This window comes from Electrona antarctica, assembly GCF_951216825.1.
Source record: "Electrona antarctica genome assembly, chromosome: 2".
Lineage (NCBI taxonomy): Eukaryota > Metazoa > Chordata > Actinopteri > Myctophiformes > Myctophidae > Electrona > Electrona antarctica.
Genome location: NC_136807.1, coordinates 5,686,934 through 5,714,134, shown reverse-complemented (window position 1 = coordinate 5,714,134; position 27,201 = coordinate 5,686,934). Strand labels below are relative to the sequence as shown.

Here is a 27,201-nt window from a genome sequence, read left to right as displayed (position 1 = left end):
GTGTGTGAATGGGTGAATGTAACGCACAATCTATGTATAATCTATGTATGTATAAATGCACAATTTACCCATATAAATGCACCATTTGCTGTCATCGTCGTATATCTGTATTTTTTCTGTGGAACTATATGCTCATGCTCACTCTGCTCATGAGGGGGCGTGACAACGCAAGCGTAAACAAAGCTAACCTTAATCCAGGTCTGGTCAGCGGACGTGTACACGAAACGAGCACGCGCGCGGCAATTTCACGGGACCGCGCCCACGTAAATACGCTTGCGTTGTCGCCCCTCGACTTCTCCGCGCGTACAGAAAAAATATGCAGGTCTCATTGAAAATGAATTACTAGGCACGTTAATCGCTGCCCGTTTGAAAGGACCTTTACTCTGAAAGTGTAGATGAAAGTAGTCCTTAATAAAAACTATTTTAACCACGTCATCCATTTTTTTTTTTTTTTTATGATTTTGTTTTTGTGGCTTTCGCCTTTATTTTACATTTTTTATGGAGGGACAGACAGTAGGCTGACAGGAAATGAGATGGGGGAGTGACATGCAGTAAAGGCCGTCGGGATGTCGAACCCGCGGCACACTGCCAGACTGGATTACCAGCCAAGGTGCCTGGACCGCTGAGCCACGGCCCAGGCCATGTCATCCATTTATATGTTGGCTATCCAAAAATAGCAGATCTTGCGAGCTTATACGTAGATCTAGTCTGGTATTTTTGAAAATATTTGAAATATATTACTCTTTTTTTTATTAACATAAATATTCTCTTCTGGGAGACCCTGGCACAACCCTTTTCAGATGGGGGTCCACCGACCACGGCCAAATACATTAATTTGGCTGTCCTTGACATGAAACGGAAGCACTGGTCGCTATACTCTTAACAGTTGTGTTGTGCTGTGTGTGTTGTGGTGCGTGTGTGTGTGTTGTGGTGCGTGTGTGTGTGTTGTGGTGCGTGTGTGTGTGTTGTGGTGCGTGTACGTGTGTGTGTGTTGTGTGAGTGTGAGTGTGTTGTGGTGTGCGTGTGCAGAGCGTGCGTGAGGAGGGCCGCCACGTGGACGAGGGCAAGGTGTTCATCGCCACGCAGGGCTGTCTGCACAACACTGTGGTGGACTTCTGGAGCATGGTGTACCAGGAGAACAGCCACGTCATCGTCATGACCACCAAGGAGATGGAGCGAGGCCGGGTACGCACCTGTCTGTCTGTCTGTCTGTCTGTCTGTCTGCTGGACCACATAGGGCAGCGCTTCTCAACCGTTTCTTTTTTTTTATATATATTTTATATATGCCACAATTTTTTTAAACTATTTTGTTCACCTGGTGTCAATTGTCTTATGTAATCCTGGGCGCTACACTCCCTCTGCCAACCTGGGGAGAGCAACGGACTGACCTCATGCTTCCTTCCAATGCATGAGGAGTCCAACCCGCTTATTTTCACCTGACAGGGGGACACACACTCTATACTCTAGTCTATACTATGGGAATATAAAGCTTATTTAACACAGATTTTAATAAGAAATTTCACTTAATACACCTTTAGTGTACAAATGTAACCACATTTGTACACTCTCAATTGGATAAATGAACACTGAGTGAGTCTGTGTGAGTTGTTATTATGAAGTAGTATCCTATGCTTTAGTTCCCATGATTTATGATGGCATTAGAGTTTATGGCTTGTTTTCATTGCCCAATGATGCCCATGGTCTTTGGCCTCATGGAAATGTACCAGCATTTCTTCTTTAGAGGTGATCTCATTGATCAAAATTAGGTGAAACTCACCTTTGCTTGTTTTGCTGCATATTAAATGAGAAGGTACCCGAGTTTGGAGCGAGCGTTTGATGAAGGTTAAAAGGTCACGCTGATGTTTTTCTAGCTGTGCACACAGGCTGCACAACGTGTTATAGTCTGAAAGCTAACCTCGGTCCCACTTTTATCTCCAGAGATAAAGCCTGGAAAATAAAACCTACTACTACTACTATTCTAAATGTATGAAATAAAGAAAGTTGAAGGTCTGTGTCTCTGGGTGTGGAAAGACTAGTTGCAGTTACTGCTATTTGGAAGGCACACTTAAGGCTGTAATCCATAAACCTCTCCCACGTGAAATATCACATTTCTACTGCTCATCCAAGAGGCAATCCCTGCTTGTCCAAGGGAGATACTGTATGCTTACCGGTATTATCTTCAGGCAGTAGTACTTGTCAACCAGGGTCTATATATTATATTATTCACAGTTGAATGGACCATCAGCACTGTTGTATTCAAGCAATGAAATTATAGATAAACTATAAAATGACACTCACTGCAATGTGTGTGCAAATAAAATGGAGTGGCAGATAAAATAGTATAAGAAATACTGGAATTGTAGCACATTCAAAATGAAAAATAAAAATAAATCAAGGCATATGACCTTAATTTTATAACGGTTATAATTTAGGGGTACATTTTGGGCAGGAACCCCTTTTGGTGTTAGCATTATGTTATGCTTTAGCTATTAGTGGAGCAGATTAAGTCAATATATCATAAGAATCGTTCACTTGATGGTACAAGCACCAAAATTGGCACACAAGTGCTTCGGAACCTACTCTCTCAGAAAAGTACGTTGTCCACTTGAAAAAAACAAAATGGACACCTCTTTTTCAAGATGGCCGCCATTCAAGGTCGTTTTAAACCGTGTTTCAGCTATATTGAGCTATAAAATCCTATTTTGATGGCCTATACATCGAAATATATGTTTCTGAGTATGATAAATCCAATTCTGCATTTGGAACATCAAAACTATTTAATATTATGATGATACAATGGGAATTAAACGATAAAGTGGGGCAGATTAAGTCCATATTCCATAATAATCCTTCACTTGGTGGTACAAGCACCAGATTTGGCACAAATTATGTCCAGGATGTACTTTCTAAGAAAAGTACGTTATCCAGCTGAAAATCCAAGATGGCCGCCAGTTTTCAAGATGGCCACCTCGTCAAATAAATACGTATAACTTTAATGAACAGAAATGTGTGATCCACTTATTGATCCAAACATCAAAATGAATGTATTCTGACTGGAAGAACTCAATGGTGTCAATAATTGAATTCCAATATGGCCGTCAGTTTTCAAGATGGCGGCTATTACGCAACTCAAAATTAACGTTTTCGGAAGCTGTCTGATCACCGATATTGTTGAAGGGCAACATCATTCATTGAAATGCTGTGATCAAGCTCTATTGGTTTGTATTTTTGTATATAAGAGTGATGTCAAAGCACAACCAGGACACACTGGTGACATCACTGCTGTGAGACTCAGCATGGGGTTCAGTGTCTGCTTGTAGCATACTAGCTGTAGTTGTGGTTTACTAACTGTTGTAGTGTAATCACTGTAGTTTGTAGTATACTTTAGTGTCCTAAATGCTATCTAATAAGCCCCTGTATATATCTCAACTAGAAGTTTAGTTAGTTGTAGCATTGTAGTTGATAGCCGCACCTGAATTGACAGGATGTGTCAGCGTGGGAGAGCTGAGACAAGGGTAACAGGGATTCAGTTACCTGGATGGTGTACAGATCGCACAGGACTTGCACTGGATGAATGGTCGGGCTAGGTGTAGGGCACCAGATGCTTGAACCTAGATGCATCCCATATTTAAATGTGCTTTGATGTTTTGTACGGTTGGGTGGTAAAAGGATATAGCCCTCGGCCTTTAACCGTATAACACAAGATGTTCCGCTACTAAAACGGATTGGAGGAAGTGTGTCAAACAGATACGAAAGAGGAGTTGAAGTCTCCCCGTATTTCCACCCCATTCGACCGTTATCTCTGTATTGGATAGGCGAAATCATCCATCATCAGCACCTTTGAATACGGCCAATATGGCCATACTGGCATACTCACTGCTTCAGTATGTCATTATCACCTATTGTGACGGGTGATAATGGTATTTTTGTGTCACTGATGTCAATGACGGAGGCGCGCCGTGTCTGGTGGCCTTGAGCCACGTGAGGCAACGTGCCGAGCGCTGCGACGGCCACCAGACCCGACTCAGTGCCGTCCGAGTTACGTCCCGATAGGCAGAGAATAGTATATATTAGTAGCCCGTAGTTTCCATGCGCCGACAATAGAGTTGGAAATGACACGTTCAGCCAAGGGTGAGTATGTCAGTATGGCCATATTGGCTGTATTCCATGGTGCTGATAACGGTTGATTTTGCCTATCCGATACAGTGGATAACGGTCGTGCCCATCATGATAGACTCATCCAGATTGGATGATGGAGGTGGCAGTGAAGATACATTGAAGCAAAACAGTACAAAGTTAGTCGGCCAAAATTGTCGGCCAAATGTTTAGCAACGGAAACTCCAGTTTTCCACTAAGAGAGCAGCTGAAATTCAGAATGATCCTGGTGAAGGACATGCAAAAATTCGAAGAGTGCAGCGGATGTGATCTCCCCCCCCATCGAAGCCCTGTATGACGATCGTTGTGTCAGCAAAGCTCGTGGACTTATGAGGGACTCATGCCATCCCAACCGCAGAGATACTTGCGGATGCTGCCACATGGAACACGGTTTCAGTCTCAAAGCCACTGGAAATAGACTGCAAATAAGCTTCTTTCCCCAAACAATCAGATACATGAACGAACTTATAAGAACCATGGCGAAGGTTTACCTAACTTTGCTACTACAGGGAAAACATGCACATGTATATGTTACTATTTTTCTAGCACTCTTTATTCTTATTCTTTATTTATTGCTGTGCTTGCTGTGTTTTTTGTTGTTTGCCATCTATGCCGCTGCATTGTCTGTAAGGAAGCCAAACTAAAATAAGTTTTACTCTTATGTACCTGTCCTGTACACAAGATGTAACAATAAAGTCCAACCTTGAACCTTGATCTAGGTTCAAGCATCTGGTGCCCTACACCTAGCCCGACCGTTCATCCAGTGTCATTTAAGTCCTGTGCGATCTGTACACCATCCAGGTAACTGAAGTTCCGTTACCCTTGTCTCAGCTCTCCCACGCTGGCACATCTTGTCAATTCAGGTGCGGCTCTCTAACTACAATACTACAACTAACTAAACTTCTAGTGGAGATATATACAGGGGCTAATTACCATTAGGACACTAAAGTATACTACAACAAATTACAGTGAGTACACTACAACAGTTGGTAAACCACAACTACAGTTAGTATGCTACAAGCCAACACTGAACCCCATGCTGAGTCTAACAGCAGTGATGTCACCAGTGTGCTCCTGGTTGTGCTTTGACATCACTCTTATATAATACAAAAAATACAAACCAATAGAGCTTGACCACAGCATTTCAATGCATGATCAATGAATGATGTTGCCCTTCAACAATATCTATGATCAGACAGCTTCCGAAAACGCTAATTTTGAGTCACGTAATTTGGTAAATTTGGTAAATGGTGCATTTATATAGCGCCTTTATCCAAGGCGCTTTACATAGATTGTGCATTACATTCACCCATTCACACACACATTCATACACCGATTGCGGCGGAAGCCATGCAAGGTACCAACCAGCACATCGGGAGCAATTTGGGGTTCAGTGTCTTGCCCAAGGACACTTCGACATGTAGCCAGGAGGAGCCGGGATTCGAACCGCCGACCCATGGATCATTGGATGACCTGCTCTACCTCTTGAGCCACAGTCACAGTCGTAATAGCTGCATCTTGCAAACTGGCGGCCATATTGGAATTCAATTCCAACACCATTGAGTTCTTAGTCAGAATACATTCATGTTGATGTTTGGATCATTAACACATTTAAATTTTACTTCGAAAACCTTTTTGTTTTGTTTTTTTGCATTTGACGAGGCGGCCATCTTGAAAACTGGCAGCCATCTTGGATTTTCAGCTGGATAACATGCTTTTCATAGAAAGTACATCCTGGACATCATGTGTGCCAAATTTGGTGCTTGTACCACCAAGTGAAAGATTCTTATGGAATATTGACTTAATCTGCCCCATCTTTTTGTTTAATTCCCATTGTATCATCATAATATTAAATAATTTTGATTTGCTAAATGCAGAATTGGATTTCTCATACTCAGAAACATACATTTCGATGTATAGGCCATCACAATAGGATTATTCAATCAAACTATAGTTCAAACACTGTTTAAAAACATTTTGAAAGGCGGCCATCTTGAAAAATGGTGGCCATTTAGTTTTTTCAAGTGGACAACGTACTTTTCTGAGAGAGTAGGTTCTGAAGCACAAACAAATTTGGTGCTTGTACCTTCAAGTGAACGATCGTTTCAGTAATCTGCTCCACTATATTGAAAAATAGCAGATCTCAAGCTACGAGCTTGTAGGTCTGCTATTTTTGAAAAATCGAAGAACGACTGACATAGAAACATAGCTTTTTTAGAAAACTGTCAGGATGTAGAAGACATTTTTAGAATCTGATCTCAGGTCAAAATGGGTTAAGCTAATGTGCTTCAGCAAAGCCATCGGCAGGGCATCGTACAACGTGTCGCATGCGTGCTCGTGGTACGCTGCAATTACAAACCATTTCATCATGACCTTATACATAAATCAGGAACAAATCAGCAAGTTCAAGAATGGAGCCCTGCGGGACCACTGAAAAAAAAGGTTAAAAACTCCCATAGACGTTCCCATAGACGTTTCAGAAGCTGAAGGCAATCGGTTTTGATGGCCCATCTGTAAACTGGGTGAGATCTTACCTTGAGGGAAGGAAACAGGTGGTCGATGTGAATGGTACCCTGTCTACTTCCCTCCCAGTAGAGTGTGGGGTCCCCCAAGGGAGCATCCTAGGGCCTCTACTGTTTCTAATTTATGTAAACGACATGAACTCGGCATGTAAATGCAATCTGTTCTTGTTCGCAGACGACTCAGCTCTCCTGGTCTCGGACAAAGATAAGTCGCAGGTCGAGAGAGTACTCAGCACAGAGCTCGGTAGCATCTGTCTTTGGCTCTCCGACAACAAATTGCCACTGCACCTTGGGAAAACTGAGTCTATCCTGTTTGGTTCAAGTCTAAACCTCAACAAGTCCCCGGGCTTCACAGTTAGAGTGGGTGACAATGTAGTCACAAATAAGGAAGAGGTCACTTACTTGGGTTGTATATTAGATAACAAACTCACGGGTGAAAAAATGGCAATGAAAGTGATCTCAAAGGTCAACCAGAGAACTCGTTTCTTGGGCAGGATATCCCCTTATGTCAACAGCAGTGCTATGAGAACCCCAGGTCTCATCTTACCTCTGCCCACTTTAGTAGCCTGGGATGGCTAAGAGTGGGCTATCTATCTATCTATCTATCTATCTATCTATCTATCTATCTATCTAAAAAGTATTTATTTAAATACATTTTAAGGGGGGCGGGGGGGGGGCTGCAACGCTCTATAGGTTAGTCCAGGGGACTTGAGACCCAAAAAAGAAATTGCAGACATGGGTGTCTCCCTCTCTACATAGTAAACTAATTAGCATCTGTCGAACAATGGTGAAGAATGTATACAAGGAGAAACCTAGAGTCAGCCATAAAAGACTACCAGAATCCGCTAGATTCCCAAATCAACCTAAAAGAACTACAAGACAAAATAAAAACACTTAAAACCAAGAAGGCCTGTGGGGCAGACGGTATTCTAAATGAAATGATAAAATTCACCGACCTCAAATTCCAACTGGCCATACTAAAACTCCTAAATATCGTGCTCAGATCTGGGATCTTCCCCAGCACATGGAACCAAGGGCTGATAACGCCACTCCACAAAAGTGGAGACAAATATGACCCAAATAACTACCGCGGGATCTGTGTAAACAGCAACCTCGGAAAGATCCTCTGCATGATCCTCAACCACAGAATTCTAAACTTCCTCACAGAAAGCAATGTCCTGAGCAAATCACAAATTGGCTTTCTACCAAAATATCGCACAACAGACCACATTTACACTCTAAACACCCTAATTGACAACCAAATAAACAAAAACAAAAGCAAATTATTCTCATGCTTTGTCGACTTCAAAAAAGCATTCGATTCAATTTGGCATGAGGGTCTGATGTACAAACTGTTGGAAAGTGGCATTGGGGGGAAAACCTATGACATCATAAAATCAATGTACACTAACAACAAATGCGCAGTTAAAATAGGCGAAAAGCACACAGACTTTTTCCCCCAAAGCCGAGGAGTTAGACAGGGATGCAGCCTGAGTCCAACACTCTTCAACATATATATCAACGAATTAGCAAAAACGATAGAACAGTCTACAGCTCCAGGCATCCCCTTGGCAAACACAGAAATCAAATGCTTACTTTTCGCAGATGACCTGCTGCTGCTGTCTCCAACCAAGGAAGGACTACAGCAGCAACTTGATCTCCTACACAAATTCTCGCAGACATGGGCCCTGACAGTGAACCTAACTAAGACTAAAATCATGATATTTCAAAAAAGATCCAGCCGCCAAAACCATCAATTTTTCCTAAATACAATCCCACTAGAACAAACAAAAAACTATACCTACCTTGGCCTAAACATCAGCAGCACAGGGAACTACAACCAAGCTGTAAAGGACCTGAGAGACAAGGCAAGAAGGGCATTCTATGCTATCAAAAGAAACATCAAAATAGACATCCCAATAAAAACCTGGCTTAAAATACTGGACTCTGTGATAGAACCAATTTCCCTCTATGGTTGTGAGATCTGGGGACCATTAGCAAACCATGACCTTGAAAAATGGGATAAACACCAAACCGAGACCCTACACACAGAATTCTGCAAATCCATTCTCCGTACCCAGCGAAAAACACCAAATAATGCATGCAGGGCAGAATTAGGACGATACCCACTCATAATCAAAATAAAAAAGAGAGCACTTAAGTTCTACAACCACCTAAAAGAAAGCGACCTAGATGCACTCCATAACTAGAAAGAAGCAATTCTGGGAAATTGCAAAGTGTGGTTGCCTCACTCGCTGATATAGGCCCCTCCCAGTAATTTTGCCAGCCAATTACAATGTGAAGTCACCCTTGTGATCATGCATAAGACATTCGGAGGGGATTTCCCCCCCAAAATCATGTTTTTGCAACAAACGGGTAATTGTTTTTGCAATTGTAGCGCCCCCTATGGATGAAAATGGAATTGCTTTTGGCTCTGCGTTGATTAAGCCACCCTCGACATGTGATTCGGATTTGGGATGGATCGGACATTCCGTGCGTGAATTGTGTCATTTTTTGTAAAATAGGCCCCTCCCACTAACTTCGGAAGACGATTACGGACAAACGATACAGAAGATCAAAATTCTGACTGTGCTGTTTTAATCGGATAGGTCCGGAGATCATGTGTACCGATATTTGTGAGATTTGGACAAAATCTGTAGGTGGAGGATCCAAAAGTGTGTTTTGAACAAAATTCAAAATGGCGGAAAATCTATCTAGACGCAAATGGGCGGGGCCTATATGGGGAGATGCGTCATGACCCAAGGAATCCAGGAAAAAATTATTTTGATTTTACGACCTACGGTTCAAGAGTTATACGCCAAAACGTAAAGTGCGCCACCATGAGGCCGATCAATATACTTATAAGGTTATTAATTTTAGTAATTATTATGAACCTTCCCCCCAAGTGTTGTAACTATAGCCCGTACGGTCTCAGAGGAAAAAATACTTGAATGTGAGTTTTTGCATTTTCCCATTCATGTCAATGGGGAAATTTAATCCACTAATTAATTAATATCAATTAAACTATACAACGGATGTCTTAGCAAGGAGATAGCACACTATTCCCGATAAAGCCGGTCGTTTTGACATATGGCTCAAGTGTGTGCGGCAAAAACTGTGGGAGGAGTAGCACGTCAAAATAAAGTTTATACAGAAAGAAAACAAGAAAGAAAGAAAGAAAAGGTAAGGGGAACAATAGTATGGTTGCCCATAGGCAACCACACTAACAAGGCACTCACACACAGCGAAACTCTAGAGAGATGCCCCCTCAGCCAGCTGGCCCTGGAACTCCGGGCACAAACACAAACAGAGCCACGAGATAGAAAACCCATTGGACTAAACCAAATTATAAAACAGCAAAAGGAAAACTACCTGACACATTGGAAAGAAGCAACACAAAAGCAGAGTAAACTAGAATGCTATCTGGCCCTAAACAGAGAATACGCAGTGGCAGAATACCTGAGCACCGTGACCGACCCAAAACAAAGAAAAATCCTAACTAGGTACAGACTCAGCGAACACAGTCTTGCGATCGAGAAAGGCCGTCATAGGCAGACCTGTATCCCGAGAGAAGACAGACTATGCACCCACTGCACACAAAATGAAGTGGAAACCGAGCTACACTTCCTAACCATCTGTCCATTGTACCAAGACATCAGAGACACATACTTCCCACAGATTACAACCACACACGGAGATTTTGAAAACATGACCAATGACAAAAAACTCCCATATCTGCTGGGCGAAGTACAACAATGTGCAAACACAGCAGCAAGATTCGTGAGTTGCTGTGATAGGAGAAGGATATCAAACGGAACACAACCACCCTAAAGACTAATCATTGTGTATATTCCTGCACTATACCTGCATCCAGTGATCTTGGTACAATATAGAAATTGATCTATTGAAGATTCTGACGTTCAAATGTACATATTTTTTGTTTTGATTGTATTGCTGTATTGTTGTATTGTGCTTTCTGCTTTGGCAATGTAAACGTATGTTTTCTCATGCCAATAAAGCCCTTTGAATTGAATTGAATTGAATTGAGAGCAGTGCTAGGGGCTGAGGTGGAGTCTGAAGAGGTGAGATTTCCCAGAAGGCCTCAGTCTCTACGACGCCGCATCCCCCCCCCCCACCCCTAAACAAGTATCGTATGACTGTTAAGCTGATTGCAAAGCTGCTTGAGCTGACCCAGTCGTTTAACTGCTCTTAATGCCACCATCAGCACGTCCACACTAGGGCCGTCACCATCAGCACGTCCACACTAGGGCCGTCACCATCATGACAATTTACCTGACGATTTATTGTCATACAAATAATTGCGAACTAACGACTTAATTGTGTTTTTTGGCCGTTGAACATTTGAACATAAAATTTATAGCATTACTTTAACGTTTTCCTTTTGTGCTTGGTAAACAAACGTTGCATGGGGCAGACATGACAAATAATGTAAATAAATATACACAGAAATGATTGACAACAATGACCAGTACAAAATAAAAATAAAAACGATGTACTATGTCCAAAACGGGGCATATTTCATCATTTTATACTTTCCACTATATTCTTTCAACGGATTAATTCACACCGACTTTCGACCAGGCGATATGGGGTCGGTCATAGCTGAGTGGTTGTGAGAGCGCCTGGGGAGCCAGAGCCCCTGGTTGTCCCAGGTACGATTCAAGGCCAGGCCAGCAATGTGTGGATGTGTGTCCCTGAGCAAGACTCTAGACCCCTACGGTAATTGCTTCCCGTGAGGCACTCGCTCCCCAGCGAGTGGCTGCTCACTGCTCCTCGTTGTTATAGGAGGGGAAAATGCAGAGGACGAATTTCATGTATGTGCGCATATATATATATACACACACACACACACACACACACACACACACACACACACACACACACACACACACACACACACAGTGACAAAAACACCAGAAGGAGTGGGGACTATTCTACAATTCTATTATTATAAACTTTATTACAGGCTCGTGGCCCACAAGGTAAGACAGTACATCACAAATAGAGAATAAAAAATAAATAAAAATACAGTACATTTACCCAGCCCCACAGGTTACTACTCTAAGCGAGGCACTCGTGCCAGTGTCCTCTGATGGTAGAAGTGTACCTTACAGAACTACGGCCTGGGTCTGTCATCTGTCCAATGAGTCCATTCAGTCCATATTATGTAAGAGTAGTTCTCTCAGAGACAGTGTCTCTCTCTCTCTCTCTCTCTCTCTCTCTCTCTCCATCTCTGCCTATATTCTTTATTCATATGGATCCCCATTAGCTGCCACCGAAGTAGCAGCTGCTCTTCCTGGGGTCCATGACAAACAATACATATAACAACACAACACAATAAGAAAATAAAACGACACAATAAAAACATGTACTAATCTTGCCTTGCCTCCTGCCGTGCAGAACAAGTGTGTCCGCTACTGGCCCGACCTCAACGCCACCAAGGAGTTCGGGAAGGTGGTGGTGAGGAACGTGGACGAGCGGCCGGCACAGGACTACATCCTGAGGGAGCTGGAGGTGACCCGCCTGGACCGGGTAAGGAAGACAGGCGGCTGCTTCAGTCCCTGCAGACGGATAATAGCTTAGCCTTAGCGCAGGTGTGGGCAACTTTGACGATGGCGAGGGCCAATATATTTCCACACTCACTCCAGAGGGCCACAGTGCATTACTACTGTCGTAGCAAAAATAGCCGATCTACAAGCTCATAACGCGTTGCATTGCGACGCGTTTTGAGCTTGTAGATGGGCTATTTTTGCTATATTTGAATTGAAAACCTGAATAATTGTTTGCTTTTTTTTAATTGGAATCCTGAAAAGTAACATTTTTATTGAATTTCAAATGCATTTAGTTATAGTTATGTTAACTTTATGAACTGTTAACATAACTACATTGGACACAAAAAGACAATAACATTTGAATACTAGTCATTAAGTACTAGTCATTTTAATACTAGTCATGAAATAATTAAAGCGGGTCATGCTTGGAATTGCAACAGCTGAAATCAATACTATATCAGTATTCTGATATTAACATGAGGGCCACATTAAGTGAAGGTGGGGGCCGCATGTGGCCCCCGGGCCGCCAGTTGCCCACCCCTGCCTTAGCGTGATCGGTCATTTCTGATGTGCTATGCCAGAACTCTAGACTTTCCAGCTGACATTTCTTTCTTATTTGGTAAAGTAGAATTATTGGCGGGAACAGTCAACACACTCTAAATCAATGGTTCTCAAGGTGGGGTCCAGGGTCATTCAGGGGGTTCCAGGGGGTCCCCCAGCAATATTGTCATCAAAAATCAGTTGAAACACTGTCACCATACATCGTCTATTTTAGAATAGCCGATCTACAAGCTCACAACACATGCAACACATTGTGAGCTTTGTAGATCAGCTCTTATTTTAAAAACAATCGTGATATATTATTGAAACATTTTAACAACAACAAATCTATTAAGGGGGTCACAAGATATGTTCTGATGGGGGGGTCCGCAGCCAAATGCATATTAATTTTGGCTTGACATGAAAAGGTCTGAAAACCCTGTACCATGTTTGACCTGCAGAGGGAGCATGTGAGGTACATCTGGCATTACCAGTACCTGAGCTGGCCGGACCACGGCGTGCCCAACGAGCCCGGGGGAGTCCTGAGCTTCCTGGAGCAGGTCAACCGCACACAGAGCGCCATTCCAGACACCGGGCCTATCGTGGTCCACTGCAGGTACGAGGAGGAGGTTAGCACTCAACCCATTCTGGGCGGGAAACCCCTTTTGGTGTTTTAACCCATTTTGACCTGAGATCAGATTCTAAAAATGTCTTCTACATCCTGACAGTTTTCTGAAAAAGCTATGTTTCTATATCAGTCGTTCTTCGGTTTTTCAAAAATAGCAGACCTACAAGCTCGTAGCGCGCCACCGAGTGGCGCGCTACGAGCTTGTAGGTCTGCTATTTTTCAATAGCTAAAGCATAACATAATGCTAACACCAAAAGGGGTTCCCGCCCAAAATGGGTTAAGCATTATGTTTTAGCTATTGAAAAATAGCAGATCTACAAGCTCATCTACGAGCTTGTAGATCTGCTATTTTTTTATCTTTTTAATATATATTCTTTCAGTGAACCTTTTCAACTCAAATCTTTGCTTCTGGGGGGTCCCTGGAACTACATATTTTCAGATGCAAGTCGGTGGCCAATTACATATAATTTTTGGTGTCCTTGACCTTGACATGAAATATTGAGCACCACTGACAATTTCGTCGTCGGGCCTAAATGAGTTAAATTAACACTATAATAATACACTTTATAAACCATAGGGCAGAAACTTTCCTTCAGTGCCAGCTCTGGCAGAAAGGTGCTTTCTGTCACACAGCTCTGACAGAAAGGTGCTTTCTGTCACAAAGACATTTCTGTCACAGTAAGGTTAAAATACCCTACCATGCAAAAACAGGTTGGTGGCCTACCACAGTGGTTTGTTTGGGAATCAACCCCAGATTATGTTCTGGGGTCCCCTGCAGGGCCCAGGAGATGTTCTGGGGACCCAGGGCCCAGGAGATGTTCTGGGGTCCCCTGCAGGGCCCAGGAGATGTTCTGGGGTCCCCTGCAGGGCCCAGGAGATGTTCTGGGGTCTCCTGCAGGGCCCAGGAGATGTTCTGGGGTCCCCTGCAGGGCCCAGGAGATGTTCTGGGGTCCCCTGCAGGGCCCAGGAGATGATCTGGGGTCTCCTGCAGGGCCCAGGAGATGTTCTGGGGTCCCCTGCAGGGCCCAGGAGATGTTCTGGGGTCCCCTGCAGGGCCCAGGAGATGTTCTGGGGTCTCCTGCAGGGCCCAGGAGATGTTCTGGGGACCCCTGTAGGGCCCAGGAGATGTTCTGGGGTCCCCTGCAGGGCCCAGGAGATGTTCTGGGGTCCCCTGCAGGGCCCAGGAGATGTTCTGGGGTCTCCTGCAGGGCCCAGGAGATGTTCTGGGGACCCCTGTAGGGCCCAGGAGATGTTCTGGGGTCCCCTGCAGGGCCCAGGAGATGTTCTGGGGTCCCCTGCAGGGCCCAGGAGATGTTCTGGGGTCCCCTGCAGGGCCCAGGAGATGTTCTGGGGACCCAGGACCCAGGAGATGTTCTGGGGACCCAGGGCCCAGGAGATGTTCTGGGGTCCCCTGCAGGGCCCAGGAGATGTTCTGGGGACCCAGGGCCCAGGAGATGTTCTGGGGACCCAGGACCCAGGAGATGTTCTGGGGTCCCCTGCAGGGCCCAGGAGATGTTCTGGGGTCCCAGGGCCCAGGAGATGTTCTGGGGACCCAGGGCCCAGGAGATGTTCTGGGGACCCAGGACCCAGGAGATGTTCTGGGGTCCCCTGCAGGGCCCAGGAGATGTTCTGGGGTCCCCTGCAGGGCCCAGGAGATGTTCTGGGGACCCAGGGCCCAGGAGATGTTCTGGGGACCCAGGGCCCAGGAGATGTTCTGGGGTCCCCTGCAGGGCCCAGGAGATGTTCTGGGGTCCCCTGCAGGGCCCAGGAGTTCAAAACTTTGAATCCCTATCTGATCGGAGCACATTTTGAAATCCTACATTTTGTGATCCAGCTATGATCAGACAATCCAGCCGGATGTTGTCCCGGGAGTTCAACTTCAGGATTAGATAGGATCACCTTGATCCAGATACAGATTTTTCAGGATTTCCAGATCTGAATATCAGTGCTCTAATCCTATACCTATCGCCACCTAGTGGATATGAATAGCAACATAAGGGAGCCGGGCATTATAGCAAGTTCGAGACATTTAACCCATTTTGACCTGAGATCAGATTCTAAAAATGTCTTCTACATCCTGACAGTTTTCTGAAAAAGCTATGTTTCTATGTCAGTGGTTCTTCGATTTTCAAAAATAGCAGATCTACAAGCTCGTAGCGCGCCACTCGGTGGCGCGCTATGAGCTTGTAGATCTGCTATTTTTCAATAGCTAAAGCATAACATAATGCTATAACACCAAAAGGGGTTCCCACCCAGAATGGGTTAACTCTAGGATCCAGGATTTAACAACAGCCAGAACCTTTTGCTCCAGCTGATGATCCAGAACCACCCGTGGACCTTCCTCTAGATGAGACTCTTAGTGGTTCTGGTTCTGGTGTCCACAGTTACTTTGATAATGAGATTCTGGTGTCCACAGTTACTTTGATAATGAGATTATGGTGTCCACAGTTACTTTGATAATGAGATTCTGGTGTCCACAGTTACTTTGATAATGAGATTCTGGTGTCCACAGTTACTTTGATAATGAGATTCTGGTGTCCACAGTTACTTTGATAATGAGATTCTGGTGTCCACAGTTACTTTGATAATGAGATTCTGGTGTCCACAGTTACTTTGATAATGAGATTCTGATGTCCACAGTTACTTTGATAATGAGATTCTGGTGTCCACAGTTACTTTGATAATGAGATTCTGGTGTCCACAGTTACTTTGATAATGAGATTCTGGTGTCCACAGTTACTTTTGAAGGCCAATCATGCCAGTTTTGTTGAATTGATTCATTTTATTAAATTATGATCACAAGCTCTTAATTTGCTCGTCCCTCGTCATGGCGCTTTACTATTCTGTGCTCAGGTTTTAACTCAGACAGGGCCGAGTCGTGACTCGGACAGGGCCGAGTCACGACTCGGACAGGGCCGAGTCGTAACTCGGACAGGGCCGAGTCGTAACTCGGACAGGGCCGAGTCGTAACTAGGACAGGGCCGAGTCGTAACTAGGACAGGGCCGAGTCGTAACTAGGACAGGGCTGAGTCGTAACTAGGACAGGGCTGAGTCGTAACTAGGACAGGGCTGAGTCGTAACTAGGACAGGGCTGAGTCGTAACTAGGACAGGGCTGAGTCGTAACTAGGACAGGGCTGAGTCGTAACTAGGACAGGGCTGAGTCGTAACTAGGACAGGGCTGAGTGGTAACTAGGACAGGGCTGAGTGGTAACTAGGACAGGGCTGAGTCGTAACTAGGACAGGGCTGAGTCGTAACTAGGACAGGGCTGAGTGGTAACTAGGACAGGGCTGAGTGGTAACTAGGACAGGGCTGAGTCGTAACTAGGACAGGGCTGAGTCGTAACTAGGACAGGGCTGAGTGGTAACTAGGACAGGGCTGAGTCGTAACTCGGACAGGGCTGAGTGGTAACTAGGACAGGGCTGAGTGGTAACTAGGACAGGGCTGAGTGGTAACTAGGACAGGGCTGAGTCGTAACTCGGACAGGGCTGAGTGGTAACTAGGACAGGGCTGAGTCGTAACTAGGACAGGGCCGAGTCGTAACTAGGACAGGGCTGAGTCGTAACTCGGACAGGGCCGAGTCGTAACTAGGACAGGGCCGAGTCGTAACTAGGACAGGGCCGAGTCGTAACTAGGACAGGGCCGAGTCGTAACTAGGACAGGGCCGAGTCGTAACTAGGACAGGGCTGAGTCGTAACTAGGACAGGGCTGAGTCGTAACTCGGACAGGGCTGAGTCGTAACTAGGACAGGGCCGAGTCGTAACTAGGACAGGGCCGAGTCGTAACTCGGACAGGGCCGAGTCGTAACTAGGACAGGGCTGAGTCGTAACTAGGACAGGGCTGAGTCGTAACTAGGACAGGGCTGAGTCGTAACTAGGACAGGGCTGAGTCGTAACTCAGGGACAGGGCTGAGTCGTAACTCAGGGACAGGGCTGAGTCGTAACTCAGGGACAGGGCTGAGTCGTAACTAGGACAGGGCTGAGTCGTAACTAGGACAGGGCTGAGTCGTAACTAGGACAGGGCTGAGTCGTAACTAGGACAGGGCTGAGTCGTAACTAGGACAGGGCTGAGTCGTAACTAGGACAGGGCTGAGTCGTAACTAGGACAGGGCTGAGTCGTAACTAGGACAGGGCTGAGTCGTAACTAGGACAGGGCTGAGTCGTAACTCAGGGACAGGGCTGAGTCGTAACTAGGACAGGGCTGAGTCGTAACTCGGACAGGGCCGAGTGGTAACTCGGACAGGGCTGAGTCGTAACTAGGACAGGGCTGAGTCGTAACTAGGACAGGGCCGAGTCGTAACTCGGACAGGGCTGAGTCGTAACTAGGACAGGGCTGAGTCGTAACTCGGACAGGGCTGAGTCGTAACTCGGACAGGGCTGAGTCGTAACTCGGACAGGGCTGAGTCGTAACTAGGACAGGGCTGAGTCGTAACTCAGAGTCGTAACCCGGACAGGGCTGAGTCGTAACTCGGACAGGGCTGAGTCGTAACTAGGACAGGGCTGAGTCGTAACTAGGACAGGGCTGAGTCGTAACTAGGACAGGGCTGAGTCGTAACTCGGACAGGGCTGAGTCGTAACTAGGACAGGGCTGAGTCGTAACTAGGACAGGGCTGAGTCGTAACTCGGACAGGGCTGAGTCGTAACTAGGACAGGGCTGAGTCGTAACTCGGACAGGGCTGAGTCGTAACTCGGACAGGGCTGAGTCGTAACTCGGACAGGGCTGAGTCGTAACTCGGACAGGGCTGAGTCGTAACTAGGACAGGGCTGAGTCGTAACTCGGACAGGGCTGAGTCGTAACTAGGACAGGGCTGAGTCGTAACTAGGACAGGGCTGAGTCGTAACTAGGACAGGGCTGAGTCGTAACTCGGACAGGGCTGAGTCGTAACTCGGACAGGGCTGAGTGGTAACTAGGACAGGGCTGAGTCGTAACTAGGACAGGGCTGAGTCGTAACTAGGACAGGGCTGAGTCGTAACCCGGACAGGGCTGAGTCGTAACCCGGACAGGGCTGAGTCGTAACCCGGACAGGGCTGAGTCGTAACCCGGACAGGGCTGAGTCGTAACCCGGACAGGGCTGAGTCGTAACTCGGACAGGGCTGAGTCGTAACTCGGACAGGGCTGAGTCGTAACTCGGACAGGGCTGAGTCGTAACCCGGACAGGGCTGAGTCGTAACTCGGACAGGGCTGAGTCGTAACTAGGACAGGGCTGAGTCGTAACTAGGACAGGGCTGAGTCGTAACTAGGACAGGGCTGAGTCGTAACTCGGACAGGGCTGAGTCGTAACTAGGACAGGGCTGAGTCGTAACTAGGACAGGGCTGAGTCGTAACTCGGACAGGGCTGAGTCGTAACTAGGACAGGGCTGAGTCGTAACTCGGACAGGGCTGAGTCGTAACTCGGACAGGGCTGAGTCGTAACTAGGACAGGGCTGAGTCGTAACTAGGACAGGGCTGAGTCGTAACTAGGACAGGGCTGAGTCGTAACTAGGACAGGGCTGAGTCGTAACTAGGACAGGGCTGAGTCGTAACTAGGACAGGGCTGAGTCGTAACTAGGACAGGGCTGAGTCGTAACTAGGACAGGGCTGAGTCGTAACTAGGACAGGGCTGAGTCGTAACTCGGACAGGGCTGAGTCGTAACTCGGACAGGGCTGAGTCGTAACTCGGACAGGGCTGAGTCGTAACTCGGACAGGGCTGAGTCGTAACTAGGACAGGGCTGAGTCGTAACTAGGACAGGGCTGAGTCGTAACTAGGACAGGGCTGAGTCGTAACTAGGACAGGGCTGAGTCGTAACTAGGACAGGGCTGAGTCGTAACCCGGACAGGGCTGAGTCGTAACCCGGACAGGGCTGAGTCGTAACTAGGACAGGGCTGAGTCGTAACTAGGACAGGGCTGAGTCGTAACTAGGACAGGGCTGAGTCGTAACCCGGACAGGGCTGAGTCGTAACTAGGACAGGGCTGAGTCGTAACTAGGACAGGGCTGAGTCGTAACCCGGACAGGGCTGAGTCGTAACTAGGACAGGGCTGAGTCGTAACTCGGACAGGGCTGAGTCGTAACTAGGACAGGGCTGAGTCGTAACTAGGACAGGGCTGAGTCGTAACTAGGACAGGGCCGAGTCGTAACCCGGACAGGGCTGAGTCGTAACTCGGACAGGGCTGAGTCGTAACTCGGACAGGGCTGAGTCGTAACTCGGACAGGGCTGAGTCGTAACTCGGACAGGGCTGAGTCGTAACTCGGACAGGGCTGAGTCGTAACTCGGACAGGGCTGAGTCGTAACCCGGACAGGGCTGAGTCGTAACTAGGACAGGGCTGAGTCGTAACTCGGACAGGGCTGAGTCGTAACTCGGACAGGGCTGAGTCGTAACTAGGACAGGGCTGAGTCGTAACCCGGACAGGGCTGAGTCGTAACCCGGACAGGGCTGAGTCGTAACTCGGACAGGGCTGAGTCGTAACTCGGACAGGGCTGAGTCGTAACTAGGACAGGGCTGAGTCGTAACTCGGACAGGGCTGAGTCGTAACTCGGACAGGGCTGAGTCGTAACTCGGACAGGGCTGAGTCGTAACTCGGACAGGGCTGAGTCGTAACTCGGACAGGGCTGAGTCGTAACTCGGACAGGGCTGAGTCGTAACTCGGACAGGGCTGAGTCGTAACTAGGACAGGGCTGAGTCGTAACTAGGACAGGGCTGAGTCGTAACTAGGACAGGGCTGAGTCGTAACTAGGACAGGGCTGAGTCGTAACTAGGACAGGGCTGAGTCGTAACCCGGACAGGGCTGAGTCGTAACTAGGACAGGGCTGAGTCGTAACTAGGACAGGGCTGAGTCGTAACTAGGACAGGGCTGAGTCGTAACTAGGACAGGGCTGAGTCGTAACTCGGACAGGGCTGAGTCGTAACTAGGACAGGGCTGAGTCGTAACTAGGACAGGGCTGAGTCGTAACTAGGACAGGGCTGAGTCGTAACTAGGACAGGGCCTAGTTGAGGTGTGATTCATTTCAGAATACCATGGTCTGCAACAGGTGTGATTCATTTCAGAATACCATGGTCTGCTTGAGGTGTGATTCATTTCAGAATACCATGGTCTGCTTGAGGTGTGATTCATTTCAGAATACCATGGTCTGCTTGAGGTGTGATTCATTTCAGAATACCATGGTCTGCAACAGGTGTGATTCATTTCAGAATACCATGGTCTGCTTGAGGTGTGATTCATTTCAGAATACCATGGTCTGCTTGAGGTGTGATTCATTTCAGAATACCATGGTCTGCTTGAGGTGTGATTCATTTCAGAATACCATGGTCTGCAACAGGTGTGATTCATTTCAGAATACCATGGTCTGCAACAGGTGTGATTCATTTCAGAATACCATGGTCTGCTTGAGGTGTGATTCATTTCAGAATACCATGGTCTGCAACAGGTGTGATTAATTTCAGAATACCATGGTCTGCTTGAGGTGTGATTCATTTCAGAATACCATGGTCTGCTTGAGGTGTGATTCATTTCAGAATACCATGGTCTGCTTGAGGTGTGATTCATTTCAGAATACCATGGTCTGCTTGAGGTGTGATTCATTTCAGAATACCATGGTCTGCTTGAGGTGTGATTCATTTCAGAATACCATGGTCTGCTTGAGGTGTGATTCATTTCAGAATACCATGGTCTGCAACAGGTGTGATTCATTTCAGAATACCATGGTCTGCAACAGGTGTGATTCATTTCAGAATACCATGGTCTGCTTGAGGTGTGATTCATTTCAGAATACCATGGTCTGCTTGAGGTGTGATTCATTTCAGAATACCATGGTCTGCTTGAGGTGTGATTCATTTCAGAATACCATGGTCTGCAACAGGTGTGATTCATTTCAGAATACCATGGTCTGCTTGAGGTGTGATTCATTTCAGAATACCATGGTCTGCTTGAGGTGTGATTCATTTCAGAATACCATGGTCTGCTTGAGGTGTGATTCATTTCAGAATACCATGGTCTGCAACAGGTGTGATTCATTTCAGAATACCATGGTCTGCTTGAGGTGTGATTCATTTCAGAATACCATGGTCTGCTTGAGGTGTGATTCATTTCAGAATACCATGGTCTGCTTGAGGTGTGATTCATTTCAGAATACCATGGTCTGCTTGAGGTGTGATTCATTTCAGAATACCATGGTCTGCTTGAGGTGTGATTCATTTCAGAATACCATGGTCTGCTTGAGGTGTGATTCATTTCAGAATACCATGGTCTGCTTGAGGTGTGATTCATTTCAGAATACCATGGTCTGCTTGAGGTGTGATTCATTTCAGAATACCATGGTCTGCTTGAGGTGTGATTCATTTCAGAATACCATGGTCTGCTTGAGGTGTGATTCATTTCAGAATACCATGGTCTGCTTGAGGTGTGATTCATTTCAGAATACCATGGTCTGCTTGAGGTGTGATTCATTTCAGAATACCATGGTCTGCTTGAGGTGTGATTCATTTCAGAATACCATGGTCTGCTTGAGGTGTGATTCATTTCAGAATACCATGGTCTGCAACAGGTGTGATTCATTTCAGAATACCATGGTCTGCTTGAGGTGTGATTCATTTCAGAATACCATGGTCTGCTTGAGGTGTGATTCATTTCAGAATACCATGGTCTGCTTGAGGTGTGATTCATTTCAGAATACCATGGTCTGCTTGAGGTGTGATTCATTTCAGAATACCATGGTCTGCTTGAGGTGTGATTCATTTCAGAATACCATGGTCTGCTTGAGGTGTGATTCATTTCAGAATACCATGGTCTGCTTGAGGTGTGATTCATTTCAGAATACCATGGTCTGCTTGAGGTGTGATTCATTTCAGAATACCATGGTCTGCTTGAGGTGTGATTCATTTCAGAATACCATGGTCTGCTTGAGGTGTGATTCATTTCAGAATACCATGGTCTGCAACAGGTGTGATTCATTTCAGAATACCATGGTCTGCAACAGGTGTGATTCATTTCAGAATACCATGGTCTGCTTGAGGTGTGATTCCGAATGTAACCATGTGTTGTGTGATATATATTTCTGTTATAGGCCTATGATGGGAAAGAACTAGCACAATGTAGTCCTGTGTGTGAACTGTGAACCATACGGTTTGATATTTTGTGTCATTTATCTCTGCAGTGCAGGCATCGGAAGGACGGGTACCATTATCGTCGTCGACATCCTAATTGATATCATCAACCGACAAGGTAGGGTCAACTACATATGGTAGTGTACAGATGGGACACAAGCTTGCAAGGAATAGTGAGCTTGTAGATTAGCAATTGTTTCTATTTTTGAAATGTTTTCTATTTTTCAAAAAGTTTGAAAAACACTAGGTTAATGTTATTGCTGGGCAACAGAACCTGAAGACACTGGTCAATGGCGAAGCAACGAAGCAACAACATTTTTCAGCACAATACTCCCTTCAATGTCATGCAAGCTAATACTGTGATGCAAAGCAGCAGCGTTCCCTGTCTCTCTACACCCTGTCTCTCTACACCCTGTCTCTCTACACCCTGTCTCTCTACACCCTGTCTCTCTACACCCTGTCTCTCTACACCCTGTCTCTCTACACCAGTGGTTCTCAAAGTGTGGTCCAGCGAACCCCAGGGGTTCCAGGGAGTTCCCCTACAAGAGTAGTTAAACATAGCGACACAACAATTTGCACCACTTCCATTTATTATGTTGGCTATTCAAAAACAGCAGCTCTACAACAAACTGATAAGAAACAAATCAGGGAAAAGGAAAACACTTTTTCTCTCTTTTGCACTATCTATCCCTTTGTTTGCTGTGTTTTCTGTTTGATGTTATATTATATATTTGCTGCTGCATTGTCTGAAGGAAGCAAAACAACTTGTGTACCTGTACACAAGATGTAACAATACAGTACAAGTACAGTGAGCTTGTTCAAGGTTCAAGACCTTGAACAAGCTCACCGCTGAGAGCTTGTATATCTGCTACTTTTGAAAATGTTTGAAAAACATCTAAAATTTGGAATAATTTGGAATTCTTTTAACATAAATCGGGGTCTGTGTGTGTGTGTGTGTGTGTGTGTGTGTGTGTGTGTGTGTGTGTGTGTGCGTGTGCGTGTGCGCGGCAGGTCTAGACTGTGACATAGACATCCCGAAGACCATCCAGAGGGTGCGGCAGCAGCGGTCGGGCATGGTGCAGACCGAGGCTCAGTACAAGTTCATCTACATGGCGGTGCAGCAGTACATCGACACCGCCCAGAAGAGGCTGGAGGAGGAGCAGGTCATTAGGAACCATTGTTTCAAACGCCATTAGCAGATCTACAAGCTCACAATGTGTCGCAAATAAACGTGTGACCATTTGTGAGCTTGTAGATCTATGTACGTCTTTAATTTGTCTGTATGCGACCGTTGTAATATAATACAGAGCTTAAAACACTTCTGGTGCCACTGAATCTTTCAGAATAATGGAGTACCAGGCAGATGAGGGAGCTTTTATTCTGAAAACGCCCCTCTTTCCCTTTCCCCCAAAAAGCGGTCACAAAATCGCCCATTTCTACATGGCTAGCGTAAGTCCGACCTCTCTTTAGAAGTGTTAATATTGTAATCACAATGCAGCATGAAGTCAAAAATGAGCGCAGAACATTCACGCTTTGATTCTCTGCGTGGATGCAGCGTAGATTCCGATAGAAATGGGTTTTAAAGGGGCATTCCCTTTAAGTCGGGCCGTCAACAAGGAAGTAAATGGGTGCACACGCACGAAACAGGTCGGCAGGGCTGAGCAAGGCATTGAATAGCAACGCAAAAAATGCAAATATGTTTTTTAGAGATATTGATAAAAAAGGTCTTAAGACGTCCTAGGCACCCGCTGTTTGATAAGACGTCTGTGGATGTCCTAGGCATCAGAAGTGTTAAGTTTTGTTACATTGTATGTATGAAGAAAAGAAAAAATACCGTATATTTGTTTCGCAATTATTAAATTAACCTACATGAGCAAGATGAAGTCAGCTAATGGTTCTAAATGTCGGTTTCCATATACATTTTGGGTTATTGCCGAGCCCTAGTACAGCATTGCAGAACATGTGCTTACACAGCAGACGACCGTAGACTTCCTAGACGACACACACAAAGTTAAATATTGAAGCAGTATGGTGGAGCAGAGTGTGTTACGTACTCACGTGTTGTGTGTTGTATTCCTCATGGACCTGCTGGACTAATCTAAATGGGGGTTTTACAGCACTGGTTCTCCATGTGGGGTCCTTTTTTGGGGGGTTCCAGGGGGGCAAAAGCAGTTAACATTATCCGTTTATACATTGGCTATTCTACAATAGCAGGTGAACAAGCTCACAGCGCGACACTTTATTATTTACGAAATTGATGTGATTTGTAACTATTTCCTGAGGGGCAGGCGCTAGCCCCTCCAATGCATGGCTTTTGAAGATTATTACGTCATGTGGCAGCCAAGTCTATGGATTTTAAAGGACCTATAACATAAAATTCAACTTTTTCAATTTCTTTTGTGTTTTTGGGGCTCCCATATGTGTTTTCTATCCCCACAAATAACCAATTTTGAACAATCAGGTTTTCATATCATATAGGTGCTTTAATGGAAATTGCTCTCAGGAACAGCTCAACTGATTTTGGCCTCATCGTGATGTCATCAATGTCACCCTACTTTATATAATTCCTCCTGTTCTTTAGTCTTCAGTTCCAAATTTGCATTTCCACTTTGTTTACAATGTCCACCATTGTTGATTTTCCAAGCTGGAATGGAATGGAAACAAGCCTGGTTTTATCTAGCATCAGTATTATAATGACTCAAATATTAAATAATCTGCATATCAGCACCCCCACCACCTCAGGACATTGTGGTACTGCAGCTAAAACTGCTTTCAAAGTCCAGAAAGAAATGACAAGGACTGGTTATATCAGAGTGGTGATTGAGGCTCAAACCATTAGAAATAATGTTGAGGGACATAGACAATATGATTTTTAAAATGCATGTTATTTGCGCTTTAAAGGAGCATTCAGTGATTTGGGTGATTTGGAAAAAAACCCGGTCCACCCGGTAACAAGATGTGCACATGCACACGCTCTACAGTGGGGGAAGTACAACAGACCAACAGCACGCGCACCAATGCCAGCCACACTCGATCATGATTGGAGGAAGGCACCTCTCATCCTGATTGGATGAAAGCTTTGCCACCCAATGCCCAAACCGAAACTAGGGTTTTTTGACCCCCAGGGGCTCACTGGGGACAGGGAGGAACTCCTTATATGGTCAGCACACTTTATAGTAGGGAGGATTATCCAAAAAATAAGTGATAGTTGAATTAAGTGAAATCACTGAATGTACCTTTAATATTTGTTTAGGGCTCTAAATGACGACGTAAAGCGCTGTGAGGCCGATATAAATACAGCCGACAGTGCACGTGCATCTATTCACATTACAGCTGCACACAGAGCACATGTAATGCGATCATATTCACGTGGCTGTGTGGTGTATAGAATAGGGCGGGGCATGTTTCTCACGCGTACCAGAACACAAAGACTTTCAGTAAAACCGCCTGAAATGGATTCATTTCTACATCCTCATAGTTATAAAAATGGATCAAATAACACAGAGGCCTTTGCTGTGAATGCTATGACAGTCAGAACAACGAGCCCTTAATGTTATAATGTTCTAAAGGACCCCAAAGGGCATTTTTGTGTGTTTTCCCTGAAACACACTCTGTGGTCTTTGCCTTCCATAGAGTGCATGTTTACGGGGGCACGGTGGCACAGTCGGTAGTGCTGTCGCCTCACAGCTAGAAGGTCCTGGGTTCGATTCCCACTCGGGACACTGTGGGCGCTGGCGGCGTGTCCTCTCCTCCACGTCATCAGTGCCCATGATACCCGAGGCGGGGTTGGTGAAAGGGCCTTTCTGTGTGGAGTGGGAAAGGAACTGGTTGGAATAACGTGTTCCTTCCACGCGCTACGTCCAACCAGGGAAACTCCCCCCCTGTCAGGTGTAAAGGAGCGACTTGGACACTCAGCTTGGCGGAGGGTGTGTAGAGCTCCCCAGTTTGGCGGAGGGTGTGTAGAGCTCCCCAGTTTGGCGGAGGGTGTGTAGAGCCCAGGATCACATTAGATAATAGAGGGTATGCGCATGCATAAAGTGAATGGCAAATCGAGTGGCAAAGCGACAGGCAAATTGAGTTTAACGTTGTTTAATGCAATCAGATAGGACTTTTTTGTTTGGATGTATGGGCTGTCAAGGCCAGAAAGTAGTGTTTGGCCACTCAGTAGGCATTCCTGCATAACTTCCGGGTTTGATGATGATGTCACGCGCATACCCTCTATTGACACAGGGGTAAAAAATGGGTTACAAAAATCGTGGGATAGAAATTATATATATATATATATATATATATATATATATATATATATATATAAAAGAGTGCATGTTTACTGTTGTGTTTTCCTTGTGCTGACCTTGCAGAGAAACAAGACCAAGGAGCGAGAGTACTCCAATATCCAATATCCACAGATGACCAACTCCAGGTCCAAAAGCAGTATTACACCATCCCGTTCCTCTTCTGTGTGAGTACCCACTCCCTAGACCAGTACCCACTGGCCCACTCCCTAGGCCAGTACCCACTGACCCACTCCCTAGACCAGTACCCACTCCCTAGACCAGTACCCACTCCCTAGACCAGTACCCACTGACCATAGACCAGTACCCACTCCCTAGACCAGTACCCACTCCCTAGACCAGTACCCACTCCCTAGACCAGCGCTTCACAAAGTGAAGGGGAATATGTGCCACCCATTTTCAACCTGCT

At 45.8% G+C, this 27,201-nt stretch overlaps 1 protein-coding gene across 2 annotated transcripts in view; it reads left to right on the top strand.

Annotated features, from left to right (window-relative positions):
- ptpn11b (protein tyrosine phosphatase non-receptor type 11b) overlaps positions 1–27,201 on the top strand; it is a 119,345-nt gene that overhangs the window by 88,198 nt on the left and 3,946 nt on the right. For both annotated transcript variants that reach the window (XM_079489755.1, XM_079489756.1), the window contains exons 9-14: positions 1,030–1,185; positions 12,099–12,230; positions 13,252–13,406; positions 22,548–22,615; positions 23,509–23,660; positions 26,859–26,959. In XM_079489755.1, coding sequence (XP_079345881.1) covers positions 1,030–1,185; positions 12,099–12,230; positions 13,252–13,406; positions 22,548–22,615; positions 23,509–23,660; positions 26,859–26,959 — 764 coding nt within the window. The remainder of the gene's footprint in view (positions 1–1,029; positions 1,186–12,098; positions 12,231–13,251; positions 13,407–22,547; positions 22,616–23,508; positions 23,661–26,858; positions 26,960–27,201) is intronic.